We start from the raw sequence: 27179 nt of genomic DNA, 5'->3' as shown, positions 1-27179 counted from the left end.
TCTGTGCTAATCTTGTGCAGCTTAACATGTCCAGCCGTCAGTACAATTTCAGGTTTTGGGTGTCTGTAATCAACAAGCCATGCCTTTGATGCTGAAGATTCTCTTATCAGTGCCCCCTATTACATACAGGTGCATATACACATGTTAATGAAAACTTCAGCATTCTTGTTCATTAAGTTACCTGCTTTGAAGACTCTTTTGAAGCAGATTGAAAGCCTGAACATTTTAATGATGAGGTTTTGTGAAACTTGATTATTACATGTAAAGCATGTACTAATTTACCATCAGTGTATCAGTTACACAGATTCTGTATGCAGGGAGATCTGTGTGAGGCTTCAAGATAAATTTCTCAACAGTTCAGGGATTGCGGTCAGATCTTTCTGGGTTTAAATCCTCTTTCTGGGTTCAAATCCTTGGCCCTGATGATTATTAGCGTCATAATCTGGGGCAAATTAACCTCTTTGTATTTCCATTTCCTCACCTGTTAAATATAATAACTACCTAATAGGGTTGTTACGGTTAAATGAGATTATCCTGTAAGGTTCTTAGCATGATGTAAAGAATTTAGCACTTTATTTGTTATTACTAAAGTTCTTCTAAAATCTCACTTCGACAATAGAAACATGAAGCAAGGTTGATGAACTAGAAGTGGATCACCAACAATTTGCAGCCATTTTGAATGCTCATGGGAGTTGTAATTTTTTTCATGGTAAAGCTCTATAGTGATTTATCTGTAGAAGGAACTGTTCTGTAGAGGTACTTCAACAGACAGTTCATAGAAACTCTGGCTTTACTATTTTCCCTGGGGAAAAATAGTAATTGTCTCAAATTCAAGACTGAGCTCAGTACAGATTTCAGATGAATAAAGCTGAAGCTTTCATCTTTTTCCCCTACCAAAAAATTTGCTATTTTAATCTGCAACTTTTGCATAGTGAATTATAGTAGTTTCCTCTTGTGGGTTCCTTTAGCTATGATTTTGGTGGTATGTGACTGGTTTCAGTTATTTTTCAGGTGGGTGAATTGTATGTAATTAATAGTTGATCATGTCAGAAACTTGAGAATCATTCTTGATTTCTTGCCCAAACCTCACATTCACTCACCAAGTCTGCATAATTATCTTTTGGATATTTTTCTGGTCAGTTCACTTTTCTCCCTTCCCACTGCCACTACCCTCGTGTATGTTGATATTCTTTGTTTTGTTTTTTTTGAACAATTTTCTGCTGGTTCTATTCTTACCTATTCATGGTTCCCCTCTTCCCCAAGCCCAATCCATTCTTCTCAAAAGATTCTACATCTTCTGAAACATTGGTCTCATCATTTAGAATCTATGAATGGTTTACTGTCATTTTGAAAATAACCAAAGTATATAGGGTCACTCTGTTGAGAGATAGTTTGAATCTTTACATTGAAAGTATATTTTGGGGGTCTGAGGCTGTGGTTCAGTGGTAGAGTGCTTACCTGGCATGTGTGAGGCACTGGGTTCGATTCTCAGCAACACATATAAACAAACAAATAAAATAAAGGTCCATACATCTAATTTTTTTTTTTTAATATTTTTGCTGAGTATAAAATTCTAGATTTAAAAATGGGGTTGATTCCTTGCTTCCTGGATTTTGTCATTTCTGAGAAGTTTCCTTCATTCTGTAATTTTGTGTTTTTTAAAAATCACTTTTATTTTTGTTCATTTTTTAAAAAACTGCTGTTCAGATTTTTATTTTATTTTTTTAGAGAGAGAGAGAGAGAGAGAGAGAGAGAGAATTTTTTAATATTTATTTTTCAGTTTTCGGTGGATACAACGTCTTTAGTTTATGTGGTGCTGAGGATTGAACCCAGCGCCCCCACGTATGCCAGGTAAGCACGTCACCACTTGAGCCACATCCCCAACCCCAGATTTTTATTTTTTTACTATTGAATTTGTACAATTTAATTGTAATGTGTATCTGGTATAGTTTTCTTCATGATTTTTGTTTAGGTTTGTTGGACTTACTGAATCTTTGGGTTCATAGTTTTCATATTGTTTTATATTTTCACAAGCAGTTATTGGAAACAGCTTCATCATTTCAAGGCTTGCTTTTATAAGCTTTGTTAGGTGGGCCACACGGTCTTTAGGGCTACCTTTCTCCACTGAGGCAGTATCCTTCTGAATATTGTACCTCATACTGTTCACTATGAGGTCTTTTCCACTTTGGCCGTGAGAACATGTATTGTGTGAGCTTCAGCCACTTTCCTGCTTGCTCTCCTTTGTGGCAATTCTGTCTCTGTCTCTGGGTACTTCCCCAGGTGCTCAGGCTGGTCCATCCTCAGCTAGGACCTGAAAGGAACTCTCTGCATGTCCCTGGAGCGCTCTCCTCCAGCTGAAGCTGCTGCTTTCTGGTGCTCCTCCTCAGCCACCCTGGCCCACATTCTCAGTTCTGTTTTCTCAGCTCTGGCAAGCCTACGAGCTTCCGTTTGGGTCCTCCCTTTCCCAGCCGCAGCTGAGCAGCTGCCACTAGGCAGTTATCTGGAGCAATCACGGGGTGCACCTTAATTCCATTACCCTGTGCTGCCTGTTGTCCAATATTCACTTCTTAACATTTGTTTCAGTTGTTTTAAGGAGGAGAGCAAATGTTTTCTCCACTTTAAGTGATACAAAGTTTACCCAGTTGCTCAAGTCAAAGGCTCCTTATCTGATCCAAGTGGAGTCACTTGGCATTCCCACCTCAACTAGGTTAAACCTCCTTCACACTCACCTGGTCTGCTGCCATTATTACCTGCTACAGTCAGTTCTCCCCAGCATGAGTGAGCTTAAAACATGGAAATATATTTCCATCGTTCCTATTTAAACTTTTCTTGGCTTCTGTGTGGTTGCCTCCAAGGCCCTTCTCTATTAGGCCTGCTTCTCAACCAACTTGATGCTCCTTCATTTACAGCCTCACTTCTCTTTACCTATGTCAAAGGACAGGGGTCAGATGAGGTTCTTTCAAGGGGGCAGTGGCACCTCCACTTGGCCTGCTTAACTTAAACACTGTTGAAAAGAATTCCTGGATGTGTCAGAGCGAGGCACATGCAAACTTATTTAAGAACATCAAAGGTAAATTTACCCCAAAGGCTGGATTATGGCCCTCACCTCTCAGTGCTGTGCCCAGGATTGAGCTCTCTGTTTATATGTATGATTTTCCTGGCAAGAAATGTACAGGTTCTCAGGAAAGCTTCTTTGAAAATTAAATCCCTTGACACTCATTTGATATTTGGGGTTCACAGTGTTCTTTTTGGTTAAGTAGTCTAGCTGCAAGTCAGATGCAGGCATATTATGTAAATCTTTGAATCTGTTGACATTTCAATTGATTATGGTTTTGTTCTAGTTCATCTGTTATGCGCATATGCTGAAGGTTTTGTTTATCTACCTCAAGTGTCATGCTTGTAGATCTGGGTCTCCATCCTCTTTCACTTCCCAAGAGCCTACCTAGCTCATGACCACCACAACGTAATATACCAAGTTCTTTCTCATTGTTAGACTTTTGAAAGTTTTTTTCTTTTGTATTGGGGATTGAACCCAGGGATGTTTTACACTGAGCCACATCCCTACCCTTTTTTATTTTAAAACCAGATCTTGTTAAGTTGCTTAGGGCCATGCTAAAGTTGCAGAGGCTGGCTGTGAACTTGCAATTCTCAACTCACAACTCATTCTGACAACAGTGGGCCGTTATCAGTTGTATCACCCTGTCCATTTCCTTTTCATGGTCTTTATCATTTCTTTTTGCCTGCTTGTGTGTGTCTTTTTCACTAAAGTGTAAGCCCCATGAAAGCAGGGATTTTTTCTTGTTCACTCCTAGGTTCCCAGAACACACATGACCTCAGCACCTCTATCCTCGGTGCTCAGTAAACATGTACAGGATGAATGAATAACAGACCTCTCGTCTGTTACCATTCATGTGACTTTTTTTTTCTGTTATAATGGAAGAGTTGTAATTCATGGTTCTCCTATCCTTAGTGTTTAATTTATCCCTATATAATTTCTAGAAACTGGTGCTTTTGAATCCAAAAGGGATGAGATTTTGGTAATATTTACGTTACTGAGAAATTAAGCCAAGATGTAAAGCTAAAATAATGTTAAATTATTCAAATATTTAATTGGAATAGAAATGACCATAAAAGTGTAAGAAAAATGCCTATCAATTTAATATTTCAATCTGCTTTTATAGTGGGGAAAACTATCCTTCCTACAGTTGTCATGGAGGTCTGATCTACAAACTTCCCAAGTACAACTCTGGCCCATGTATAACGTAAACACTTGAGAAGTTGAATGACCACATACTTGCCTAATTGGAGTATGGTTTTCTTGACTTTCAGGCCTAGGTGGAAAATTATAAATGCCAGGATGTTTCACAAAGTATAAATGTATGGGTTTGTCTTTACTTTTGGCTCACTGTATTTAGAAGCAAGTAGATCTCTGTACTGTAAAAATAATCCTTCAAGAAAATCAACTAAATGCATTTTTGAAAATTTTTAGATCAACACTCATAATAGGCCAGACTGGTCTTGCTCCAAAAGGTACTGTGTTGTTGGGGAATATTAAGAAGTGGAGCTTAATCTAATTATATATGTATTGTCTAGTAATTTTACCTTTTGCTTCTTACAGTTATTGGTGTCCATGTTGAACGATGTAGTTTAAATGTCTTGAGGGTGCAATGATTCTGTACCTCTCCTCAGAATATTCTGAGCCAATAAGCTGCAGATGTTATCCAAGTTGACAAATGGTCATCCTTTACTAAGGACAGAAAAAGCTTCTTGTTTGTGAATTTGTTAGTTGTTCTGTGTGGTTTTATTGTAAATATTATAAAATAGACACCCACAGAATTTTTTGTTAAAATAGATTAATGCTAAATTAAAGTACTTGGCTATGTTTTCATATTTTCAATGTGTAAGTAAGATTGAGTTTTCTGTTGAATTCCATCCAACTCTTTGTAAGACTTCATATTCTCTTTTTATACTTAATGCTACTTGTATAGCAACACTGAAAACATATCTGTCAGTGGGATTCTTAAACTAATTCAGCTAACTAAAGATTCTAGATTTTGTTCAATTATGGAATGCTTTAAATAAGTCATTATATTGCTGATAAACTCTTACCAGTATAATCAGAAGAGCTAAATAAACATACCTATTACTGTTTAAAAAGCAGAGATAGCTTTTAGGCATTGGAGCATGCCTTGAAGATGTATGAAGTAAATTTGATGTATTCCTCATATCAAACTGGAATGTCACATTTTGTAACAAGTCTGTGTTTATGCCAGTGTTCCTTAGTCCAAGAGCACATTACGGGCTAAGGTTTCAAACATATATTTGTGGGAAGTGAGTAGGCAGAATGCCATACAGTTTAATCTGTAGTCTCCTTGCTTTTTTGGTGGTGGTTCTGGGCAATGAACCCAGGGGTGCTCTACCACTGAGCTACATCCCCAGCCCCTAATTTTGCTTTGAAACAGGGTCTAAGTAAGTTGCTCAGGCTGGCCTCAGCCTCCCAAGTCATTGGGATTACAGGATGTTCAGCTATTCGCTTTTTTAAAAAAAATATTTATTTTTTAGCTGTAGTTGGACACAATACCTTTATTTTATTTATTTATTTTTATGTGGTGCTGAGGATCGAACCCAGGGCCTCGCACGTGCTAGGCAAGCGCTCTACCGCTGAGCCACAACCCCAGCCCAGCTATTCACTTTTTTTAACAGCAAGATAGTTTTGAGTAAAAATAAAATGCCAAATGCTTTTCTGAGTCCAGGATACCTGAAATAGGAGTTGAACCTGTTCAGAGCTGCCTTGATTCAGAGGATGGATGTGACTATATGAAAAGACAGTGCTATAGGACTGTAGGATCTTAGCCATCTGGTGTCACCGTGAGATGCCAAGACTCCTTTGCCTGGGTGACCAGTAGGACAAGACTATTTTGCTGTGACAGGTCCTGGGGTGGGGGCTGGGAACTAGGGTATTAGGTTTTATTTTAGTGTGAGTTCATGCAATGGCAGGTAGAATTTTTCTCCTCAAGAGTATTAAGTTAACCAGGGTATTGAAGCAGGTTTAAGGCATTTTGCATACTAAGGGTTAAATGAAATCAAAACAGTTCATTCTAAAAGTAAGTTAAGTAAGACCCACAAGGCTAATGTGAATGGCCATAGTGTGATGAAACTGGACTCATAAATATCTAGTAACTGAATCTAAAGAAACAAGCTGTATTTTCTCCCTGATAGCTTTATATAAATAATTTTGTTATACTATCTATATTCTTTACAATGAAATTTGAAAAATGGACATAAAGTATGAATAAGTTTAACTGTACAGGAAAAGTCACATTATAAGAATCTTGTTTTTTTTTTGCGGGGGGGGATTGAACTACTGAGTCACATCCCCATCCCTTTTTAAAATTTTTTTATTTTGAGACAAGATCTGACTAAGTTGCTCAGGGCCTCGCTAAGTTGCTGATGCTGGCTTTGAACTTGTGATCCTCAGCCTCTTGAGTTGCTGGGATTACAGGTATGTGATTGTACAATTTTTAATGGTTTGTTACTTGGGACAAGATCTATTTGAGGATTCAGACCATGATGGGAACTAGCTCCACAAACAGAAAACCACATTAAACAAAGCTGACGGTCAAAAAAATGCAGGCCATGAACTGTTTTTGGTTTTTTTTAATATCTATATAAAAAATAACGAGCAATTTACAGATCTCTTTCTCTAATCAGAACCTCATGTATATATAAAGGTACTGTACATATATAAACATTTACAACCAGTACATCCATATTTTGCTCAGCATTCCAAGGCCACATTGCTAAGTCAGTATATAATCAGTACAGTGACAAGTTACTTAGGAAGAGCCACATCAAACTGACAACATATGACATCAAATTTATGTCACAGTTAACAATAAAAATAGGATTTTTTGTCACTAATTGTGGACTATAGGGAAAATAAATCATTTCTGTGGTACTAAATTCTTAGCATTTATCAAGCCTCCTAATTTTGCTCTATTCAAGTAGTTACAATAGATGGTAAATATAGTTCTGGATGAAAGGGGATTTCAAAAGGCTCACTCTGGGAAGCATGTGTTATCTACAGGGGCTGATACAGTTGTTACATTAAAGAGTTTCACAGTCAGACTCGCAGAGGGAAGGGCCTGGACGTAACGTGTTTCACAACAAGATGAACTCAGGGTGACAGAAAAAGTGTGTTCAAATACTCCATGAGCATCTTATTCTGAGAGTGTGCCTGTATTTATAGATGCTACTGAATGCTGCTTCAGGGGACTGAAAAACTTGGGTCTAACAGACCCATCTCTAACTTCCAGCAAACATCTTTAGACTTTTTAAAAAGAACTCTGAAAAGTTTTACAAATCAAGCAAATACTTAGTCTCCCTTTTTTGTTTTAAAGTATGTTAATGCAGCTAAAAGTTAAAATTAGGACCCAGCACATACTATTTACCATATATGCCCTGACTTGCTGGCCACACAGGTTCTTTGAAATGCCTGAACTTGCACATCTGCCAGATGAGCTGGTACTTTATCTGGTAATAGACTATGAAACTGGTTTCATAATTACATCCTTTGCACAATCTAATATTTGACTCTTCAAATATATATTATGTATTAAAGACTAATGACTTTAGTAATAGATACAACCCAAATATCCAGAAATAGATAGTTGCTAGTTTTCTTTGAAAAGCAATAAGCAGTATTTCCACATGCTTTTTTGTTGGGAGGGGGAGGGATAAGGGTGACCTGAGATGCTGTAACTACATCAGGGTTGGATAGGAGGTGAACTCTTGCTTAGAGAACTTCCTCATTTTGAACATTCAATTTATGTAGGTGATATCTTTAACAGTTATTTGGAACACCTGTCCATCCAAATTAAAGTCATGAGAAAGCATTAATATCTGACTTTTTTTTTTTTTACAGTAGTGATGTTTTGGAGTTTCATTTTTAAATTGGGACATCATTGGTAGCTGTTACAAGAGGCAACTGCCATCTTTAATGATGAGCTAACAATCTCTTCTTCAAGGACTCAAATATTTCTCTCTGTAAACATGCAACATGCTATTTGAAAACATCGACTTCCAAGCCAAACCTAACTTTTTCATTACTGTGAAAATATCTGAATGAGAAAGATAAAACAGATATGATACAGCAGGTAACTTGGCACAAATACAGTGTGAGCTGTGACCACGTTAATATCAACATATATCATTTGTTCAGACTCATGAAGACGAGCCAGGCAGCCTGAGCAGATCATGTCAGAGGAGTGCCTAGATGCAGCTCCTTCCTGAGCGTGAGGGAGGGCAGCCAGGGAAGGCTGGTTCTTAGCAATCCTAAAGGCCCTTCATGCAGCCTAGGTAGCTCGATGCTCAAATTAAAATGTATCTAAGTATTTGACTTCCTGAAGGGGGGCAAAAAAAAAAATCTTTTGAGGTGGGGAAGGGGGTAAAGTGCTCTTTCAATTTGTTTTTCACCAACAGTCACAGCCGTTTCTCGGCCACGCCAGTAGTGCCTGTGACTTTCTTTGCACTTGGCACTTTCCAGGGCCCTGGAGTTATGGGTGCTTTCTTAACTAGAGAGCTACTCTCAGATTTGACCCTTCCACCTTCTTTGCATTTGTCAGCTGCCTCTAGATCTTTCCCTTTGCGATCATCTTCAGGTTCCTGCTTCAGCTTCTTTTCTGATACTTGGCCATTTTCTCCAATTCTGTCTTTACCGGGGCGCGTCTCTCCCGCGGTTGCCTGCCTTCCTCTTTCATTTTCAGACCCTACCCCACCTGCAGTGTTACCGTTCTTTTTGGATGGAAGAGACTTTTCATCCATTCTCTTGCTTTTTTTCTCTGGAGACCTTGCTCTATTTTTTTCCAGTGGACTCTGCTTCAGCTCTTTCCTGATGACACCCAATTTTTCCTTCCCATCTGGGATCTGTTCAGTATTGTCGCCAGCGTGGCCTGCTATTCTTCGACTCTCACCCTCTAATAACTTGGCGCTAGCATTTGCTGGGTCTTTGCCTTCTTCAAGTTTTTGCTGCTTCTTTGGGCTAGAAGATCGTCCTCTGCTTTTTCTGCATTGGTTCTGTTCAGAACCTGCCTTGGTGTTAATCGGACAACTTTTATTCTCCCCTTTCCTAGGGCTCAGTGAACGATCTCTGGGTTGCCTTCTGGGGTCATTTTTTAGAGGACTTGGATTTTTTTCCATGTGTTCCTCTAACTGACGATTAGCTGGCTTTTTGGGACTAGCAGATCTACCTCTTCGTGTAACACCATTTTCTATTTTCAGATTTTTCTTGTTCCGGTGCCCAGGACTGTTGGTTGGATCCCTCTTGTTCACATTTTTCTGGAGAAGAGACTGATGCTTTATTTCAGGCTGATTTTCATTTAAAGTGCTATTCTTTTCAGGTATAGTGTCCTTTAATTCTTCTGCCTTTTCACATATCTGAACTCTCGTTAGAGATTCTTCAATTACTGGTACGTGACACTCTTCAAATATGGAAGCAGAATGTAAAGATGGGGGAAATGGTGACTGTTCATCATAAATCACATTGGAAGATGAAGGATTATTAATATCCCAATCACCTAAAAAAGTGATTTGAATGGAACATTATTACATTTTAGAATTATATACGGGAACAATAAGTTTGAACTTTTGACAGCCATTTGGGTTGTACTGACTGCTTAGACAGCCGGAGGATGAGTATGTTACCCAGCTTATGTTTATGTATCTCTCTGTAAAGACAGATGTGTATACACATCTGTACATGGAGGGTAGACTGTTTATGTATATAAAACAACAGTTATTATTATCATAATACGTATATTATTATGTAAATTCTTTATTTATAAAGCCCAGTCAAATGAATAAAAAAACTGGACCAAATTACATGGTCCTAAAAGCTTACTGATTAAGGTGTTATTAATGGGTATCACTTAATGATATGTCAAAATCACTAATATAAAGTAGACCCAACGAGAGTGAGGTTCATGGGCATTTGCCAATAATTTTCTTGAATTAAGCTGTCAAATTTAATGTCAAAAGGAGACTGCAAAGGGCAGAAGATAGAAATAGATGTATTTAATAGCATCTATTTTTAATTAAAAAGAAAACAAAAGAAGAAAGTGATTTATAAGACATGCAAATTTACCAAGTCTTTTTAAGGAAAGACCAAGAAAAGCCCTGAAAGCCTTAATGTTGCTCAGGTTTCACGTAGGAGCACAGACCGGAAGGAGCCAAACCTGAAGAAGGAAGAGAAAAAGCCTAGGACTATGTGGAAAAAAAAAAAAAAAATCAGCGCAGTTAGCAAAGATGTCACTGGGAATGTATGATTTACAGGCAGATGGTGGAAGGTAATACAGTCAGAGAATCATAAGCTGGAAGGGCCTGGAGGAGGTCATGTCTACACTCATCCTACAGAAGCTCTGTGACGGGGCGGGGAGCCAGAGGAGACGAGTACTAGGTGTGGTACTGCGTTTAGGATCATGCACTCACAAAATAATTAGTGATTCTCAAGTCCTGTGACAGTTCAAAAATATACAGGGAAATTGAGGAAGTTTAGGATCAGCACAGGAGTATAGACGTGGTTCTTAGGTCCAACTCTGTGTCTCCAGGTAGGGCTATAGCAACTTGTTTCAGACAGGTGACCAGAAAAGCCAAAGGGCTTATGGTATTTACTCATTTAGAGACAAAGTTATCTTACTATAAGGAAACCAATAACATTTGTTGGTGATATGTAATTAGCCGAGGCAGGGAGATGGCTGGGATCTTCTGAAGACATTTAAAATGTTTTTCATGACATTTAAATTGTTGGCTTCTAATATGCTCATTTCTTACAGGCACATTTCTCTACAAAAGCACTGTTTTCTGATGAAATCAATCTAAAATAGATCTTATACCAACAAATGTCCTGCTTGATGTCACTTGTTTTATAATAATTCTGCTTTTAATGGTTCTGGTGTTCAACTCTGATTTAGCCAGTAAAATATCCATCCCCTCCAAATAAATACTCCTCTGCTTCTGCTGCCTGTTTCCTAATACACATGTTAGCTACCCATAGACCTTTAGCAACTTTACTTACCATGGTCAGGTATCAAGCCCGTTCCTGGTCTCAAAAGAAGAAGAACTTTATTCCCACCAGCTTGAATGAGCTCAATTGCTCGAGTATGTGTGATGCCTTGTGTAGGTTCCCCGTTGATTTCAACAATCTGGTCGCCAACCTAGACAGGGAATATTTACAGGAACATCATGAAACTCTCCATCACCCTTCAAGTTCTGCTTTTGCTAATTTTAGAGCCCTTCAACCTTGCTGGTGACATTGCTATCATGCTAGAGGTGATGTGTGAACAGCTGGTACTAGTAGAAAGGGACAATGTACAATGTTCTTTATTGACAAGAATCCTACATTGGAAATTTATATATGGCTACTATGTCAGGATGTGGGCATCTTGAAATCAAGAAACAAAGTCTAAGTTTTCCCTAGCATGTGTGAGGCCCTGGTTTGATCCCTAGAATTGAAAAAATTGTTTTCTTCCATAAGATAAACAGAAGAAGAGGTGAAGTTCTACAGTAATTCAAATGATACCCCAGAGCTACATCTGCATGTCTTTCTCCTTCTGTGTGTGTGGTTCTGGGATTGAAGCCAGGGTCTCCTGCATGTTAGGTAAGTGCTCTATCACTGAGCCCCACACCAGCCCCACAGAGCCTCTATGGGAATGAGGAATCTGGGAAGGGTACTTTCAAACTGGAGCTGAATCTCAAATTATCTCCTAGAACCTAGGAAGATATCTCCCTATTCTTGACACCTTTCGTAGAACTACTTACTCTTTGTGCTACCACTATACCATGTACAGACATGAAGCCTTAGCTAAGTGACACATTTAGAGTAAAATTCTAAAAAACAAACAAATAGTTGAATATGAATAGTTACTTAAAAGCAATCACTGGCTTTCACTTAATGACTTTAGTTTAAAATCATTTCCCTGGAAAACAAAACTAAGGATCAGAATAAGATGCCCCGGTACCATTGCCATATATTAGGAATATATTGTAAGAAAAAGGAAAAATATGGAAAGGACTTGATTAAAGCTAATAATGGTAGTGGCATTTTTTAAAAAAATATTTGTAGATGAACACAATACCTTTATTTAATTCATTTATTTTCTGTGATGTAGAGGATTGAACCCAGTGCCTAACGCTTGCTAGGCAAGTGCTGTCCCACTGAGCTACAACCCCAGCCCAATAGTGATTTTTTAACTTTTTTTTTGGTACAGGGGATTGAACCCAGGAGCACTTAACTATTGAGTTATACCTGCAGTGGGCCCCTCTCCTTTTCCCCTAATTTAAATCAGGGTCTTGTTAAGTTGCTGAGGCTGGTTGCAAATTTGCTACTTTCCTGCCTCAGCCTCCTAGGTCACTGGGATTACAGGTGTGTGCCACTGCACCTGGCAATGGCAGTGATTTTAAGATCTTTTTTTTTTTTTTCCATTTTTTTTTTAGTTGTAGGTAGGCACAATACCTTTGCTTTATTTATCTTTATGTTGTGCTGAGGATTGAACCCAGCGCCTCACATGTACTAGGCAAGTGCTCTACCACTGAGCCACAACCCCAGCCCCTTAAAATCATCTTTAAGGTGACATGCAACTGAAATGTTTGGCTTCAAAACAGAACAACTGAACAATGCAATATCACCAAAATTTCAAAAAGACAACATTCCAAATATTTGTAAGAGCTAAAACGATCCAGAAGCAACACAGAGAAAGGGACTCAGTAATTATTGAAAGAAGTCCACAGAACAACTCGGCCTCCAGCTAAAGCTTGGCACAGCAGTTGGGAAGCTGGACTTTGGAGTCAAAAATCTGTGGTTCAATCCTGGCTCCACTTCTTTTTAGCTCAGTGGTCTCATTTTTCCTCATTTGTTACATGAGGATATTAGCACCTACCTCCTGGGGTTGTTGGGAGAGTTAATGAGATAAAACACCATTGCATACCACCAAGTAAACATAAGTTGTCAAGTTACTGTAAAGTACATTTTTAGTGTGATTTAAATGTAGATGATATCTATGCAATTCAATAAAATAGAAAAATAGAGTAAGAGTTTTAAAAAAATTTTTTTAGTTGTAGGTGGACACAATATTTTTATTTATTTTATGTGGTGCTAAGGATCGAACCCAGTGCCTCATGCATGTGAGGCAAGCACTCAACCACTAAGCTACAACCCCAGCCCCAGAGTAAGTATTTTGTTCCATATTTATGAAAAGGAAAAAAGAGATGTCTCACTCTTGAAGAACAGATATCAGAAAAAAAAGATTGATAAATTTGATATTGCTGTTTAAATTGCTGTGGTTTGAATTCCCAGAATTCACTTGTTGGAAATTTAGTCCCCAAAGCCACATGTTAATTGGAAGGTGGGGGACCTTTAGGAAGTGGTTAGGCTCTACCTTCATAAATGGATTAATCCACTTAAAGGTTAATGGATTATTGAGGGAGTAGTGAGCTTTTTTTGGCATGCTTGCTCTGTCTTGCCAAGTCACTGTGCATCCCCATCAGCAAGAAGGCCTTCACCGGGTGTGTCCCCTTGGCCAAGGACTTCTAAGAAATTCCAAGAATTTCTTTTCTTTATAAATTTTTCAGTCTCAGGTATTCAGTTGTAGCAATAGAAAACAAACTAAGACACATACATAAAAGGAAAAGAACTTAAAAAAATCAAGAAACCAAAATAAGAAATTAAGGATAATAGAATGGAGAAAAATAACAACAAAACACTGTCCAGAATATATAAGTGAAACAAGAGCCAATACCTAGATTTCCCTTAGTATGTGATGAAAGAATCACTTTCATGAGGAAATACAGGTGATAAGTTAGCACTATATACATATAATCCTGTTGATAATTAAATGAAAATTAGATGATATTTGAAGTATGCTTTGGTTATGTTATAAAATGTGATTGAGGTTATAGTTAATTTCAATCATATTCTTTGGCTTAAACTGTCTAAAACAAAACTATTCTTTTAGGACATAAATAAACGGAAAATAAAACTTGTAATTGAATGGATTTGCCACCAGGTGTCATTTTTATTTTAACTTTAAAACCAAATTAGGGCAACAGGGGTGAGCTGTAGCTCTAAGATTTATAGGCCCACAGATAGGGAGACGTCGTGCACTAAACTACACACAGGTAAAAAACAAGGTACCTCTGAGAGGGAAATGGAGACATTCTAATGAAATTTTAAGTTAAACTGTGACAATGAATTTGGAAAAACTTCTTTTTAATAAAGATTCAAGTTCAGTTTTATTGAAAAATAAAATTGTAAGGAACAGAGGAAAGAGTAAAGATAGAGAAATGAAAGAAAAAAATGAAATAAAAGAAGAAAAATAAATTGGGTGTGGCGTGGCGCTGCGTGCCTATAGCTCCAGGCTTGGGAGGCTGAGGCTGGAGGATTTTGAGCTCGGGAGTTTGGGGCCAGCCTGGGCAACATAGTGAGTCCCCATCTCAAGAGATAAGTAGGAAGAAAGGGGTATAAAGAATGTTTCTTTTTAAAAAATAGTCTTTTAGTTTTAAAAAAGTATATGTAGTTTTAAAAACAATACTGACTGAAAAATATTAAAACTCCAGAACAACATTTCTAACCCATGTCTTACACTATCTACAACCTGTTAAGAAACTGTGAAATTAAGTGAAATCCACAAGGACACAGCCCTGGCCTGACAGATGCCAATATTTTCTTATAGTCTGGGGCAGACCTGGGCCTAACAGTTAATAGCATATTTATTTTCAAATTTATTTTTTTAAAGAAAAGTTGATTTAGTCATGAGATTCTAAAGTTTCTGCTCATCTTTAATGAATGACATTTTTTAGGATGACAGTGACTGCTCGAAGGTCTGTTTGCATTTTATTTGGTAAAATCATGAGGGTCCTATTTGGAACCAATATTTAAAAAACAATTATATTCCAATCTATCATTTAAGTGAATTTTTTTGTGCCACTATATATACAATAGGAGATTTAAAAAAAAACAAACATTTAAAACATGCCAACAGATGTGAGAGAGGGGGGATAGGAGGGGAGGGGCGGGGGAGGAGGGAGTGGAGGGTGAAGGGAGAGAAGAGAATCAGGAACGCCAGGAATGAGTTGCCATCTCTGTAACAGTGGCTCAAGGAGAAGCCACCTGAGACTACACAGCTGAGGAGTGGCAGACCGGAGCTTTGGTTCTTGGCCTCTTGAATTTCCAAACCCACGCTCCTCACTACTAGACTGTCTCTGCGTGAAAGTGACCTGAGGTTAGATGCAGCAGCTCTGGATATGCTGTACTGAGTGCATCTGGCCGTTAGTCCTTCTGCTTGTCCTGAACACTCCGTTGCTCTGCTCTGTGGCTCTGCATTCTCACCCTTCCCTCTTGTCTTCTCTGAACCACTAATCACAGGCCTTGCTCTGAGTTCTGCCCTTGCCCATGACTGATTTTATCCACCACCAGGGCTTCAACCACCACCCTTGTCTTCACCGTCGCCTTTCACCTGCTCAGCCAGCTGTACCTCCACCTCCACAAGACGAACCGACCTCATCAGCCTGCCAAATTCTGTCTCCCCTGGTCTCCCTAATGGTTTTTCACAGGCAGACTCTTCCTCTTATCCCTCACTCATTTGACACATGCCAGTCATCTAGGTTGGTCCTTTCCTCACTGACAGGTGATCTCCTATGCACTTTTTCTCCCCTTTAATCTTCTGTCCAAAAGGTCACCACTCAGGTTGCACTCCCACCACCACCCGGCCTGCGTGAACTGCAGCCCCTTCATCCTCCTGCAGCCGCGGATACACTCACTTCAGCAGCACATTGCTAAGGGGAAACCCTTGGCTCAAAAGGCTTCTGGGCTTCTAGAACCTCTATACTAGCGACTCATCCTACTTTTATGTTCTCATTTCCCTCCATTCCCCTATGTACCTCCTAAGGAACTCTACATGTGAAGTTCCCTAGACATGACTTACTCTTCCTTGGTATAACTCTGTTGCTCAATGACAGTGCTTTTGGTCCTCAATCTCCCTATGGAAATCCTGTTACCTTCCAGAATCACCTATTCTATGTAATTCTCTATTCACCTCTTTGAACTTGGGCACTTCTTTGGTCATTTGGAGGATGGAAGGAGTTACACTGGTTTTGGGTCATCCGTTTTCCCAACTCTTCAGTAGCAGGCATAAAGCCTTGGTTAGAGCAAACACTACATGACTTGGAAGGTTCAAGAATGCCACCAACTAGAAGCCTTTCCTAGTTATTGTTAGTATGCTACCCAAGGATCATTTGCCCTTCTTAGTAAAAGTGTTTTGTTTTGTTTTTTCTTCAAAAAAAGATTCCTTTTCCTTGATGCATACTGGTGGCAGATGGAGGAAAAGTTCTCTTGGGCAGTGAGTTATGGTTGTCTAATACTGAGAATGTCAACTGAATACAATGAATTAACTTTTTAAAAAATTGAAGACACTAACATCCAGAGAAGAAGGAAAAATGCAGATCTCTGTACAACCTGCTCTGCAGGGCCCTCTACCCAGCCAGCGTTTCAGAGTCAAGAATAAAACCTGTGGTGGAACACTATTGCCAGGAGTTCCAGTCCTTCAGATAACGGTTGGGAGAGACAAGGTTTTCCACCTCTATAGATAGCTAAGAGGGAAAAATTTCCTGGGCATACTGTTTCTTGGAAGAAATTGATGATTCTGTTTTATCCTGGCTTTTCAAGAATTTTAATAAGATGAAAGTGTATGCATTAATCCATTTGCCCTTAAATGTTGATTATAGAAATAATAAATGATTCTTCTCCTTGACCAAGGTTGAGAAGGTCAAGCAGTGTAACCATGACTAGCACAGCAGCTGAAGGGAACATGACTTTAGGAAAATCCTGCTTCTCAGATTCAGGAGGTTTCTGTGTTCCTTTTAAATCATTTTTTTTCAGAAGTTTCCAGTCTAGAGCCAGAAGCAAAGGTTGCAGACAGAAGCCAACTCACATGAATTCTGCCGTCTTTGATGGCAGGCCCGTCCTCAGCAAGGCGAAGGATGAACAGCCCCATGTTGTATTCCTTTCCCCCACGGAGGCTGAACCCAAAGCCCCGGGGGCCTCTTTCCAGCTCTACTGGGTAGCAACCAAGGCTCTGGAGAGAAAGAAGTACGAGCAAAACAAGTTCTGTGGACTGCTTTATTTACATTTTGAAGAAAAATTACTTTAATACCTGGGAGAAATGAGTTACACTCTTGATATGCATTTCTATTATCATAAGGAAGGAATGTAAGTTTTATAAACACAGCCTAAATCAATCTGAAGATGACACATTCTCTTCTAATTGGTCAATGTGCAATAGAACAATGTGCAACCAGAAAATAGAATTTTAGAAAGTGCTTCCTTTTAGTAAATCTTGACAAATTTTCCTGAAAAAACAAGCAAACAAACAAAAGCCCCCTCCATAGCTACACTATGTGCTTCCAAGTACTTCACTAAAGGATCAAATTTCTTCCACTAGAGGGTAAATTTTTGCTTGTCTTTATATCCTTTCAAGAAGCTGAAAAAACACATAGGAGGTTGACAAGAATTAGTAATTTTGGAAACAAATTTATCTGAACTGATTTGCAATAAAAAGTCACTAGGTCAGTGATGTAGCAACTCAAAAATCTCAGTTCACATGTGGGGCTTTGTTTACCTGATTGTGCCGACTGCCTACAACTGAAATCACTGCAGTGTCAGGCTGTGCAAGGTGCTTGTGGTCAGACCACGAATGTCTGTAAGAAGCAGAGACATCTTTTCCAATTTCACCTTCTAGGGCACTTCTACAGGAGAGAAAATAAGTCACTCTATAGAGCAAGACAATAAAAATAGTCCACAAGGAAAAGCAGACTCATTTCTTTTCAAGCCAACCCTTGCCATTCTCCCCTTGACCAACCCCTACAAAGACAGACTGTCTACAACCAGAGAGATGCTGGGGAGACCTGGTCGTTAACTTCAGCACGGCTTGAAGTCTGTGGGCATCCCATTTCTTGCATATCAGTATAGTTTATACCAAGGACAACTGCCCTCAACTAACTGAACCAGAGGGCAGACAAGTTGACCTTGTCTCAGTCAAAAATGTGTCTCTTGTAGTCCCAATGCCTGGCAAGATGCTGGATTTCCAGAAATCCAGTTTTTGTTTTGTGACTAATATTTTCAACAAAAGAAATATGTATAAAATTCTGGCCTGCTTTGCTCTGGTGGTCTACGAGGACAGCAATCCATGTGGGCCTGGGCTTCCCTACCAGCATTAGCTTGACCAAGAATACCAGAGCCTGACTCACTGGGCAGGTCCAGATGATCATGGCCTGCTTGGGATGTGGCTGGAAAGGGGAAGAAGGTACTGAGGGGTGAGGGTGGGGCAAAGGGAAGGTCCTGAGGGAGGAATAGGCAAGTTTTCATTTTGACTCAACAGCTGGCTTCTGCATAACTGCATGGGGTGGGGTGGGGGTGGGGATTGTGAGGAAAACCTTAGAAGAACAGCCCCACCTGTCCCCAGGTATGTGGTTGGCCTGTGACTGTCCCATGGGCCTGTGCTGCAGTGCTGGGCTTTGCCTGGCAGAGTTTGTTCCTGATGGTGGACCATGATGCTCTGTTTAAATGAGAAAAAAACAAAAATAAGAATTTGTACATAAAAATGTGAAGGTCAAGTGGATCTGTGAGAATGAAATGATAACAATGGTTACAGCTTTACCAACTTGGGTGACTAGCAGGAACCAGCACTGTTAGCTGTCCGCAATTGGAACTTTACCATCTTTTTAACATCTTTCCCCTGTGGCTTTTGGCTAATGTTTACTTTCAAGAGAATAGGAGCCATAGTCCTGCTTCTCGTTTTCACCTTGTTTTTGTCACTTGTACAATGTAAAAAACAGAAATGCACATATTCTAAGGGATCTATGCAGAAGACAGAGCTCCAGAACTGTCTTGCGGCCCATTGGGTGGGTTTCCAGAGCACGCTCCTCTTAACTGGTAAGCCATTCTAGGCAACAAAGCAAGGTGTTGGGAATGCTGGGACACAGGCCAGTCTGCAAACTACACATATATCTTTGAACATATATTTTAACATAGGAGCAGTTAGTTTGCCTGACACTGAGTACCAAAGATCAGAAAATCATCCTGAGGTTGACAAATGCTTATATAGATTCTACTGCTTTTGTTTTATAAGAATTTAAGTGAAAAGGTCTTAATAAGAATACAGGAGAAAAAGTAACATTCGTTTCTGTACCATTCCCAACAGCTCTGGATCCCCTGCTGCTCTTTGAAGGCGGACTGCATAGCCAAGCACAGTAATAGCTTGCATTCAGAACTAGATGGAAGTCATGGGAAATGACAGTTAAAAGATTCTTAAGACTGTCACACATTTTCTTTTATTTTTTCCTTCAGTACTGGGGATTAAACAGGGCTTTGCATGTGTTAAGTAAGCCCTGAGCTATACCCCCTGCCCTTTTTATTTATTTATTTTTTTAATTTTGAGAAAGGTTCTCACTAAGTTTCCCAGGCTGCTCTTGAACTTGTGATTCTCCTGCTTCAGCCTCCTGAGTTGCTGGAATTACAGGTGTGTGCTATTACGCCTGGCTCAGACTCAGATTTTTAAAGCTCTTTACTCTGTACAAATATTAAAGTGTGGGATATTTAAAATATCAAAGACATGGAGCATAGATTAAATTAAGACCATAAACACTGGAGCAAGATAGACAGTGGTTTTTGTGTGTGTGTGTGTGTAATTTTTTTTAACCTGTAGATGGACTCTATCTATCTATCTATCTATCTATCTATCTATCTATCTATCTGCTGAGGATCGAACCCAGTGCCTCGCATGCACTAGGCAAGCACTATAACCCCAGCCTGCTGCAGTCTGGCTGGACACAAATCACGAGCCACTCAAGCAGGAACAAACTTTATTTCCGAACTCCCCCGAACGCCACCCACGCGGCCCTCTCAGGGACACCACACACCAACCAGAACTCCCTCCACCAGAACTTCACCAACCAACGCGAACTCCCCAGGAATCCCCACGAGAACTCCAAAGTAGTGGGCGCCTGAGGCGGACAGCAGGGGTCTATATACAATTGAATATACAGCCTGTTTCAATCCAGCATCATCCAGTCACAGCAATTATAGACAGCTTAACTTAATTATCATCATCTTAATGGCTTGCCTCTCAACCATTACTTCTGGCAAAATGCCAGGGGCCATTCTGACTGACTGTGGCTCTCAGCATCCACCAGCCCACAGGATAGACAAGGTTTAAGCCATCATTTACTAGCTGTGTGTTCTTGAGCAAGTTAGTTACATACTTATATACTCTGCATTTCTAATCATCTCAACTATAAAAGGGGAATACGGGTTACCTCATGGAGTTCATAAACGTACATGCTTAGAACAATGCCGGGCAATATTCACTACACAAAGGTTCCTATTATAACTATCATCATTCTTATTGTCATTGTCATTACCAAAACAATATGTCTCATTTGAGAATACATTTCTCTTTAAGTAAGTATTCTGAAATATTTACCTTATTTACAATTTGTTCAATATGGAGGCCATTTTAGGTTAAGAGAACATATAGAAACTGACACATAAACAGATTCTTGGAATAAAATGGAAATAGAGAAAGTCTGATGTTAAAGATAAGAAATATGCATGTCAGGAAGCAATTTCTACTGAGGAAGCTGAAACTCAGGCTTTATTATTGTATCACCATTTTATAGCTTGGATTAAGTTATTTCTCTTCAAAGTTCTGTGGGACAAAAAACACAGATAAATAATATATTTATATTTAAGAACTACTTACAACTTGGGGAAAAAGGTAAAAAATGGCAGGAGGACAGAAAAATGGTATATGGTTAAGCCACAGGCCCCTGAGGATTCCTAAAGAGCTGTGGCTGCGGGTTTTGTGTGTTAACACTGATTTCAACTATGTGCTCCAGGTCTGGAGATGTAGGTAGGACCAATTCTTAGACCACAACTTATCCAGAGGGTAATATTTCCTCTTCAACATTAAGTATTCCAGCTATCACCTTGGACTTTTTTGGCAGGGAAGGTGGCTCTTTTTTTTTTTTTTTAATATATATTTTTAGTTGTTGATGGACCTTTCTTTATTTTATTCACTTATTTATATGTGGTGCTGAGAATTGAACCCAGTGCCTCACAAATGCCAGTGCTCTACCACTGAGCGACAACCTCAGCCCACGGGTGGCTCTTTTAAAGTACTGTTATCAAGAATTTTATTCTCCGAATTAACTTAAGGAGTTGCCTCCTAACTGGTCTCCCTGCACCAATGTGGCCTTCAATCTGCCTCCAGGACTCCAGTTTTAATACACAAATTCAAACATACCAACTGCCAACTATCTTGCTTTAAAAACAAAACAAAACAAAATGAAACAGTGCTCTTTGTTGTGTATAAGATACATCCAAATGTGTCACTGGCACTATTACCTTTTCACTTCACCTCCTGTTCAAAGTTTCCCCTTCTGAGATCCTTCCTGCCCTTAGGCACAGTCTTTACAGCACTTTTTGCTCTGTGCAGGAGTAGGACAAGGGCAGGATGCTGTTTCTCCTGTTAGAGGGCACCTCCTTGATTACACGAATCATACTTCTTCTCTTTATGTTGTCCTCATCAAGGTTAAATAAAACTTTCTCCCATTAGTATTCTTTTAATTTTTAGTTTAGTCCTTTAACTCATGCTGTGTGGTTTCCCCAATTTATTTCTGTGTTATAACCTATTCCACTTCTCAAAGTTAAATATTTATTCCATGTCAAGCAAGCCTATATTTTCTTTGAATTTTATCTGAGAAGTCTCTAAATAGTAAAGCAATGGGGTAAGCATCTCTCTCAATAAATATTAAAATTCTCCTAGAATTTCTGTGTGTAAATACCTAAGTATATTTATATTATCAGAGGATAAACATGAAATCCACAGTTAAACTATAGCAAGGAACATCATAATGAATTGATAATTATATTTACCAAGAGTAAGAGAGGCTGGGGATGTGGCTCAGCAGTAGAGCACTTGCTTGGCATGCGGGAGACCCTGGGATTGATCCATAGCAACAAGAGTAAAGAGTAAAGAAGAACCCTATGAGAGAGCTTTCTAAACTACAAAACTCTGTTGAAGGACATAAGAGATGATCTGGAAAACCCAAGAAACATCCCATGCTCTTAGGAGGAATAATTTAATATTTAAAAATATAAATTCTCTCAAGGTTAATATATTTATATATTTTTAATATATCCCAATAAGTTTGGATTTTTTTTGGAGCAGCTTAACAATCTGCCCTAAGATTTTATATGTAAAAGTTCAATGAATGTCCAGTTGATTTGGGGATAAGAGAGAAGGAAGGAGGGAGAGACAAAGGAAGAAAGAGAGATTTGTTTTAATAGATATAACAGAATGTATTATGAATTTATAGATAAAATAATCATTTATATGTAATTTACATGTATTATATATGTATGTGTATACATATTTATATGTACACACACACAAATATATCTCATATTAGCCCCCAAATAAATAAGTAGAACAGAGAGAGCCTTGTGGACTCTTGTTTATAGAGTAAGGTGATATGCAGGATGGATGGCATCATAAGTCAATGGGAAAAGGAAGTACTAGTTGCTGTGTAGGGAAACTAGCTCATAATAGGAATAAAAAATAAAACTGAATTCCTCTTAAAGCTATATGCAAAAGTCGGCTCCAGATGGCTTAAATCCTAAAGGCAATATGATAAATCTAATAGAAGTCAATGTTAGAGGAAATCTCTACAATGTGGGGCAAAATGATGATTTATCTTAAAACCTCAGAAGCTCAAGCCATACAGTAAAAAATAGGACTAACTTGATTACATTTAAGCTAAGAATCTTGGTCTAAGAAGGGACGCTGGTCAAAATTAACATAGAGGGCTGGGGATGTGGCTCTAGCAGTAGCGCGCTCGCCTGGCATGCGTGCAGCCCAGGTTCGATCCTCAGCATCACATACAAACAAAGATGTTGTGTCCGCCAAAAAAAAAAAAAATTAACATAGAAATGACAGGAAGAGATATTTGTACTTTCTAAAAACAAATGGAATTGGTGCCTATGTAATTCACAAGGAATCCCTAAGTACCAACAAGAAAATGATGGAAATCCCAAAAGAAAAATGTCTGTGACATGACCAGGCAATTTACAAGGAAAAAAAAAAAAAAATCCAAGCATGTGAAGAGCTGCTAAATTCATGGAAATTTTGGGAAATGAAAATTAAATGATGATGAGATAGTGCTTCTCCTGCTGTCGGCTAGCAAACTCAGAAGCCAATAATGCCAAGCACTGGCTGGGATTTAAAGCTATAGGGAGGAATCCTCAGGGATTTGGTGGTGGAAGTAGAGATGGAGAAGAATCTGACAGTACTGAGTCAAGTTAAACACGTGGATACCCTTGCTCAAGCAGTTCCACTTCCAGGAATTTTCAGTTTTATAAGGTACATGCATGAGGATTTATTTCATAGGATTGTTTATGATTCTGTGGAGATGGAGGCAGTCTGGCTGTCTATGGGGGAGTGAGCAGCTATATGTGGTAAATATACATTATGGAAGACTGACAAGTAGTTCAAGTGATCAGTTATGTTCACCCAGCAATGTGGATAAATCTTAAAAGCACACAATGCATCAAAGGATAGTGAAAAGACAACAGCAGACTGGAAAATACTTTTAAGTCATGTATTTGATAAAGATCTAGTGTTCGAATCCATAAAGAAGTCTTATGATTCAACAAAGATGAATAACTGAGGTATAAATGGGCAAAGGATTTGAATAGATATTTTTCCAAAGAAGATAAACAGGTGGTCAGTAAGCACACAAAAAGGTACTCAACATCGTTAGTAATCAGGGACATGCAAATCAAAGCCACAATGGGATACCATTTCACATCTACTAGAAGGGCTGGAATGAAAACCAACCAACCAATTTTCCCACCCTGTCCCCCCCAAAAAATCCAAAAACCAAAAATTAAGTGTTGGAGAGGATATGGAGAAACTGGGAGCCTCAATATATTGCTGGTGAGACTACAGAATGGAGCAGCTTCTGTGGAAAGCAGTTTGGCAGTTGCTCAGAAAGTTAAACAGAGGCACCAAATGATCCAACAAATACTCCTAGGTAATACTCATGAAAAATGAAACTGTACATTGGTACAATATTGTATGTTAATGTTCACAGCAGCATCATTCACAGTAGTAAAAAAGTGAAAACAACCCAAAAGTCTAACAAATGATTAATAAGTAAGCAAAATATATGCCTATATAATAGAATATTATTCATTAGTTATAAAAAGGAATGATGTGTACACACACACACACACACACACACACACACAAGGGTGAACTTGGAAAACATTTTGCTAAATGAAAGAAGCCAAACACAAGAGGCCACCTGTTATTTGATTCTATTTATATGAAATGCCAATAAATCTATAGGGACAGAAAGTAGATTTGAGGTTGCCTAGGGATGGGGTTGGAGGAGAATGGGAAGTGACTTTTATAGGTATGCAGTTTCTTTTTCGTGGACAAAATGTTGTGAAATTATGGTGATGGCTGCACAAACTGTCATGTTAGGAAAATGAGTTTTATAGTATGTAAATTATAGCTCAATCAAAAAGAAGAAGAAAAAAAAAAAAAAAAAGACGTGACAACTAAATGCCAGGAGGAATCCCAGATTGGATCTTGGAAAAGCAAAATATTGTTTTAAAAAGAAAAAAAAAAAAAAACAGGGTTCTGAGGGAAAAAACCCAGCATAAAAATTTCTAACACAATGTCATTTATATAACTCAAAAATAAATACTAACACAGAATAAAAATGTATTTCAAAAGATACATAAATAAAAATGAGGCATGTAAAACATACTAGAATGGCTGCCAGTGGGAGTAGTGAGAGAAAGGAGTGGAATATGGAGACAAGTGGGAATAAATAAGTGGGAAACAAAACCAAATCATGCCAACGCTACCAGAATCGCTCCAATGAGTCCTTGATAGCATTTGGTAACATGCTCAGTCTTGAAAATCAAATAAACAACACTTGACAAAATTGGAAATCAATTTGAAAGAATAATACCACACAAAGGTTTCTTTACAGCAAGGAGAAACTACCAGAATAGTCACTTTGTGTTCCATACTTGAGAACAAGGTCCCATGGGGGAGGAAGATGGGGTGCTGTGGGGAATGCCATGAGGTGGAGTTATCATGTCATGAGTGCCTAGCTCGAGAGTTTTCTGGGACTTACTCTGCCTTTTCCTTGGCAAAACAGCACAGATACTAAATAGTATCCAGTAAAAGGAAGGAAAAATGATGGTGGGAACAATAGTTCTTCTTTTTCCAGGAAACTGCCTGTTACCTATTAATAGTGAATGGCTCGGGGAAGCAGTATTGGATGAGAAGCAATGTAGTTCTAAGGAATGATCTGAATGTGTGATATCTGAAAAGAGCTTTAGAGCTACAAATATTCATTTGGCTGTGGTGAAGTTGATAGGTTTTATACTGAATTCAATGAGAAACTTGGAAGATTTACAAACCCCATGAATGAAATTTTTATGGAGAGAAGACAGACTTTCTATTTTTCCCTGAAAAAAAGAGAAGGGATTCTGAATGTTTCCAAAGTTTAATCAAAACCTACAGTACAATAAAATATTGTGTAATCACTGAAATGTGATTTTTACAAGTCAAATATGATTGTATTTTAAGAGGCTGTGCTTACGCATTGAATGTATTTTAAGAATCCATCTACTAAGAAGTTTCCTTCTCCACTTCTCTCAAACTGTGAATGCCATCATCCATGAAAGCTTGAGTCCACAAGTATTGGGCCAGAATGTCAAAGGAAACTTTTACTTTAAGAAAAGTGAGCATTTCTGGATGACCTCAGAACAGACACCATCAATAATTAATATTAATATTGGAAAAAATACTAAGAGAAAGAAATGATCTTTCTACTCAACTATCTATCCCAAGGCTACAAAGTATGGTTTGTGGGCGAGTGACATGAGCACCAGAAATATTATAGGATTGTTGACTGTTGATTATATTAATTAGTGTTGTGTTGAGTGAAAAAGTAAATTATGATAAGCGATGTGCCACGATGCAATGTGAACTGCAATACTTGGATAAATTGCAGAATTCAGATAGACTTAAGTTAATGATGTAAAGAGTCTACACCTGGGTGTACGCCCCAGACCTCACCCAGTTACCAGCTGCAAGCACCACTGAACTAGGACTTAAAAACCCAGACTTCTGGGGGGCAACAGGACTAATAGGACCCGGACAGAAAGAATGAGACCTCCGTTGCTGTTGTCCCCCCCGCACCAGACTCCTCCAGCTCAGATCGACTTCCAGCAACCCGGACTTCAGACATGTCACAGGTGAGTGTCTGGGACCCTTAGGTGTAGACTCAGTCTGAAGTGTGAGGAGCATTAATAAAATAGATTTGATTGAATGTAACTGCAACTCAGAGTCTGCAGTAACCACTCACGACAGTCAGTCAGCAATAAGATGTACAGGATGCCGAGTGTAAATATTCATGAATCTTACAACAATTTAACAGATTATTTTGTTTTTATTTTTCACTTGATTTTATTTTATTGTATTTCACAAAAATACTGATCTGAGATGGATTGGGGAAAAAACACTTGTCCTTTTCTATAGATGATATGACTGAACTTACTACTGCTAGTCCGTTACTTCTAGCCCTTTCTATCACTTAATGCCTACTGCATGGCAAAGACATAAGCACACTGCAAATATCATTTTTTTAAAAAACCCTGAAATATTATTTCTTGTGGCACAGAGGTTTGCTTTTACCCTATGAGTCATAGAATAAATGTTACAGCTAAAATGCAGGCTATGGAGATCAGATAAAGAAACCAAGAAAAAGAAATTTAACGTACATCATGTCTAAGTAACATTTCAAAATAATTTCAATTTTTTTTCATTCAAAAAAATTTTTCTTAAGTGTTTTGGACCCTTAATATTTAGCAGTAAACTGAAAAAAAAAATCTCTAACTTGAATCTTACACAAAACTTATATAATTCTAGATAATTAAGTAATCTCTAATGGCTCTGCAACAGTTTTCTACCAGGATGTGAAAATCACAATGCCTACCTAGTATTATTGTATTAAATGAGTTAATATGTTAAGAATACTAAGTGCTT

General features: G+C 38.5%; 2 protein-coding genes and 1 long non-coding RNA gene across 4 annotated transcripts in view; 2 read left to right on the top strand and 1 right to left on the bottom strand.

Moving 5' to 3' along the window:
- The window catches only part of Phtf1 (putative homeodomain transcription factor 1), a 49536-nt gene extending 40171 nt beyond the window's left edge, over positions 1 to 9365 (top strand). Inside the window, exon 20 of the transcript XR_011708908.1 lies at positions 9280 to 9365. The gene's annotated coding sequence lies outside the window, so the exon portion shown is untranslated. The remainder of the gene's footprint in view (positions 1 to 9279) is intronic.
- Positions 6643 to 27179, bottom strand: part of Magi3 (membrane associated guanylate kinase, WW and PDZ domain containing 3) — a 245468-nt gene continuing 224931 nt past the window's right edge. Inside the window, exons 17-22 of one of the 2 annotated variants that reach the window (XM_027940223.2) lie at positions 18500 to 18602; positions 17667 to 17793; positions 16980 to 17123; positions 11072 to 11210; positions 10142 to 10232; positions 9488 to 9575 (exon numbers count right to left, since the gene is read on the bottom strand). In XM_027940223.2, the coding sequence (XP_027796024.2) occupies positions 10183 to 10232; positions 11072 to 11210; positions 16980 to 17123; positions 17667 to 17793; positions 18500 to 18602 (563 nt within the window). In that variant the 3' untranslated portion in view covers positions 9488 to 9575; positions 10142 to 10182. Of the gene's footprint in view, positions 9576 to 10141; positions 10233 to 11071; positions 11211 to 16979; positions 17124 to 17666; positions 17794 to 18499; positions 18603 to 27179 lie in introns of both variants that reach the window. The other variant, XM_027940221.2, reaches the window with a different exon arrangement.
- On the top strand, positions 17080 to 19710 carry LOC139707280 (uncharacterized). The gene is made up of 2 exons (XR_011708909.1): positions 17080 to 17257; positions 19248 to 19710. It is a non-coding gene; the product is annotated as an uncharacterized lncRNA (long non-coding RNA).

Source organism: Marmota flaviventris, chromosome 10, assembly GCF_047511675.1.
Source record: "Marmota flaviventris isolate mMarFla1 chromosome 10, mMarFla1.hap1, whole genome shotgun sequence".
Taxonomy (NCBI): Eukaryota; Metazoa; Chordata; class Mammalia; order Rodentia; family Sciuridae; genus Marmota; species Marmota flaviventris.
The sequence above is the reverse complement of the archived record's forward strand: the minus strand, read 5'-3'. Positions and strand labels throughout refer to the sequence as shown.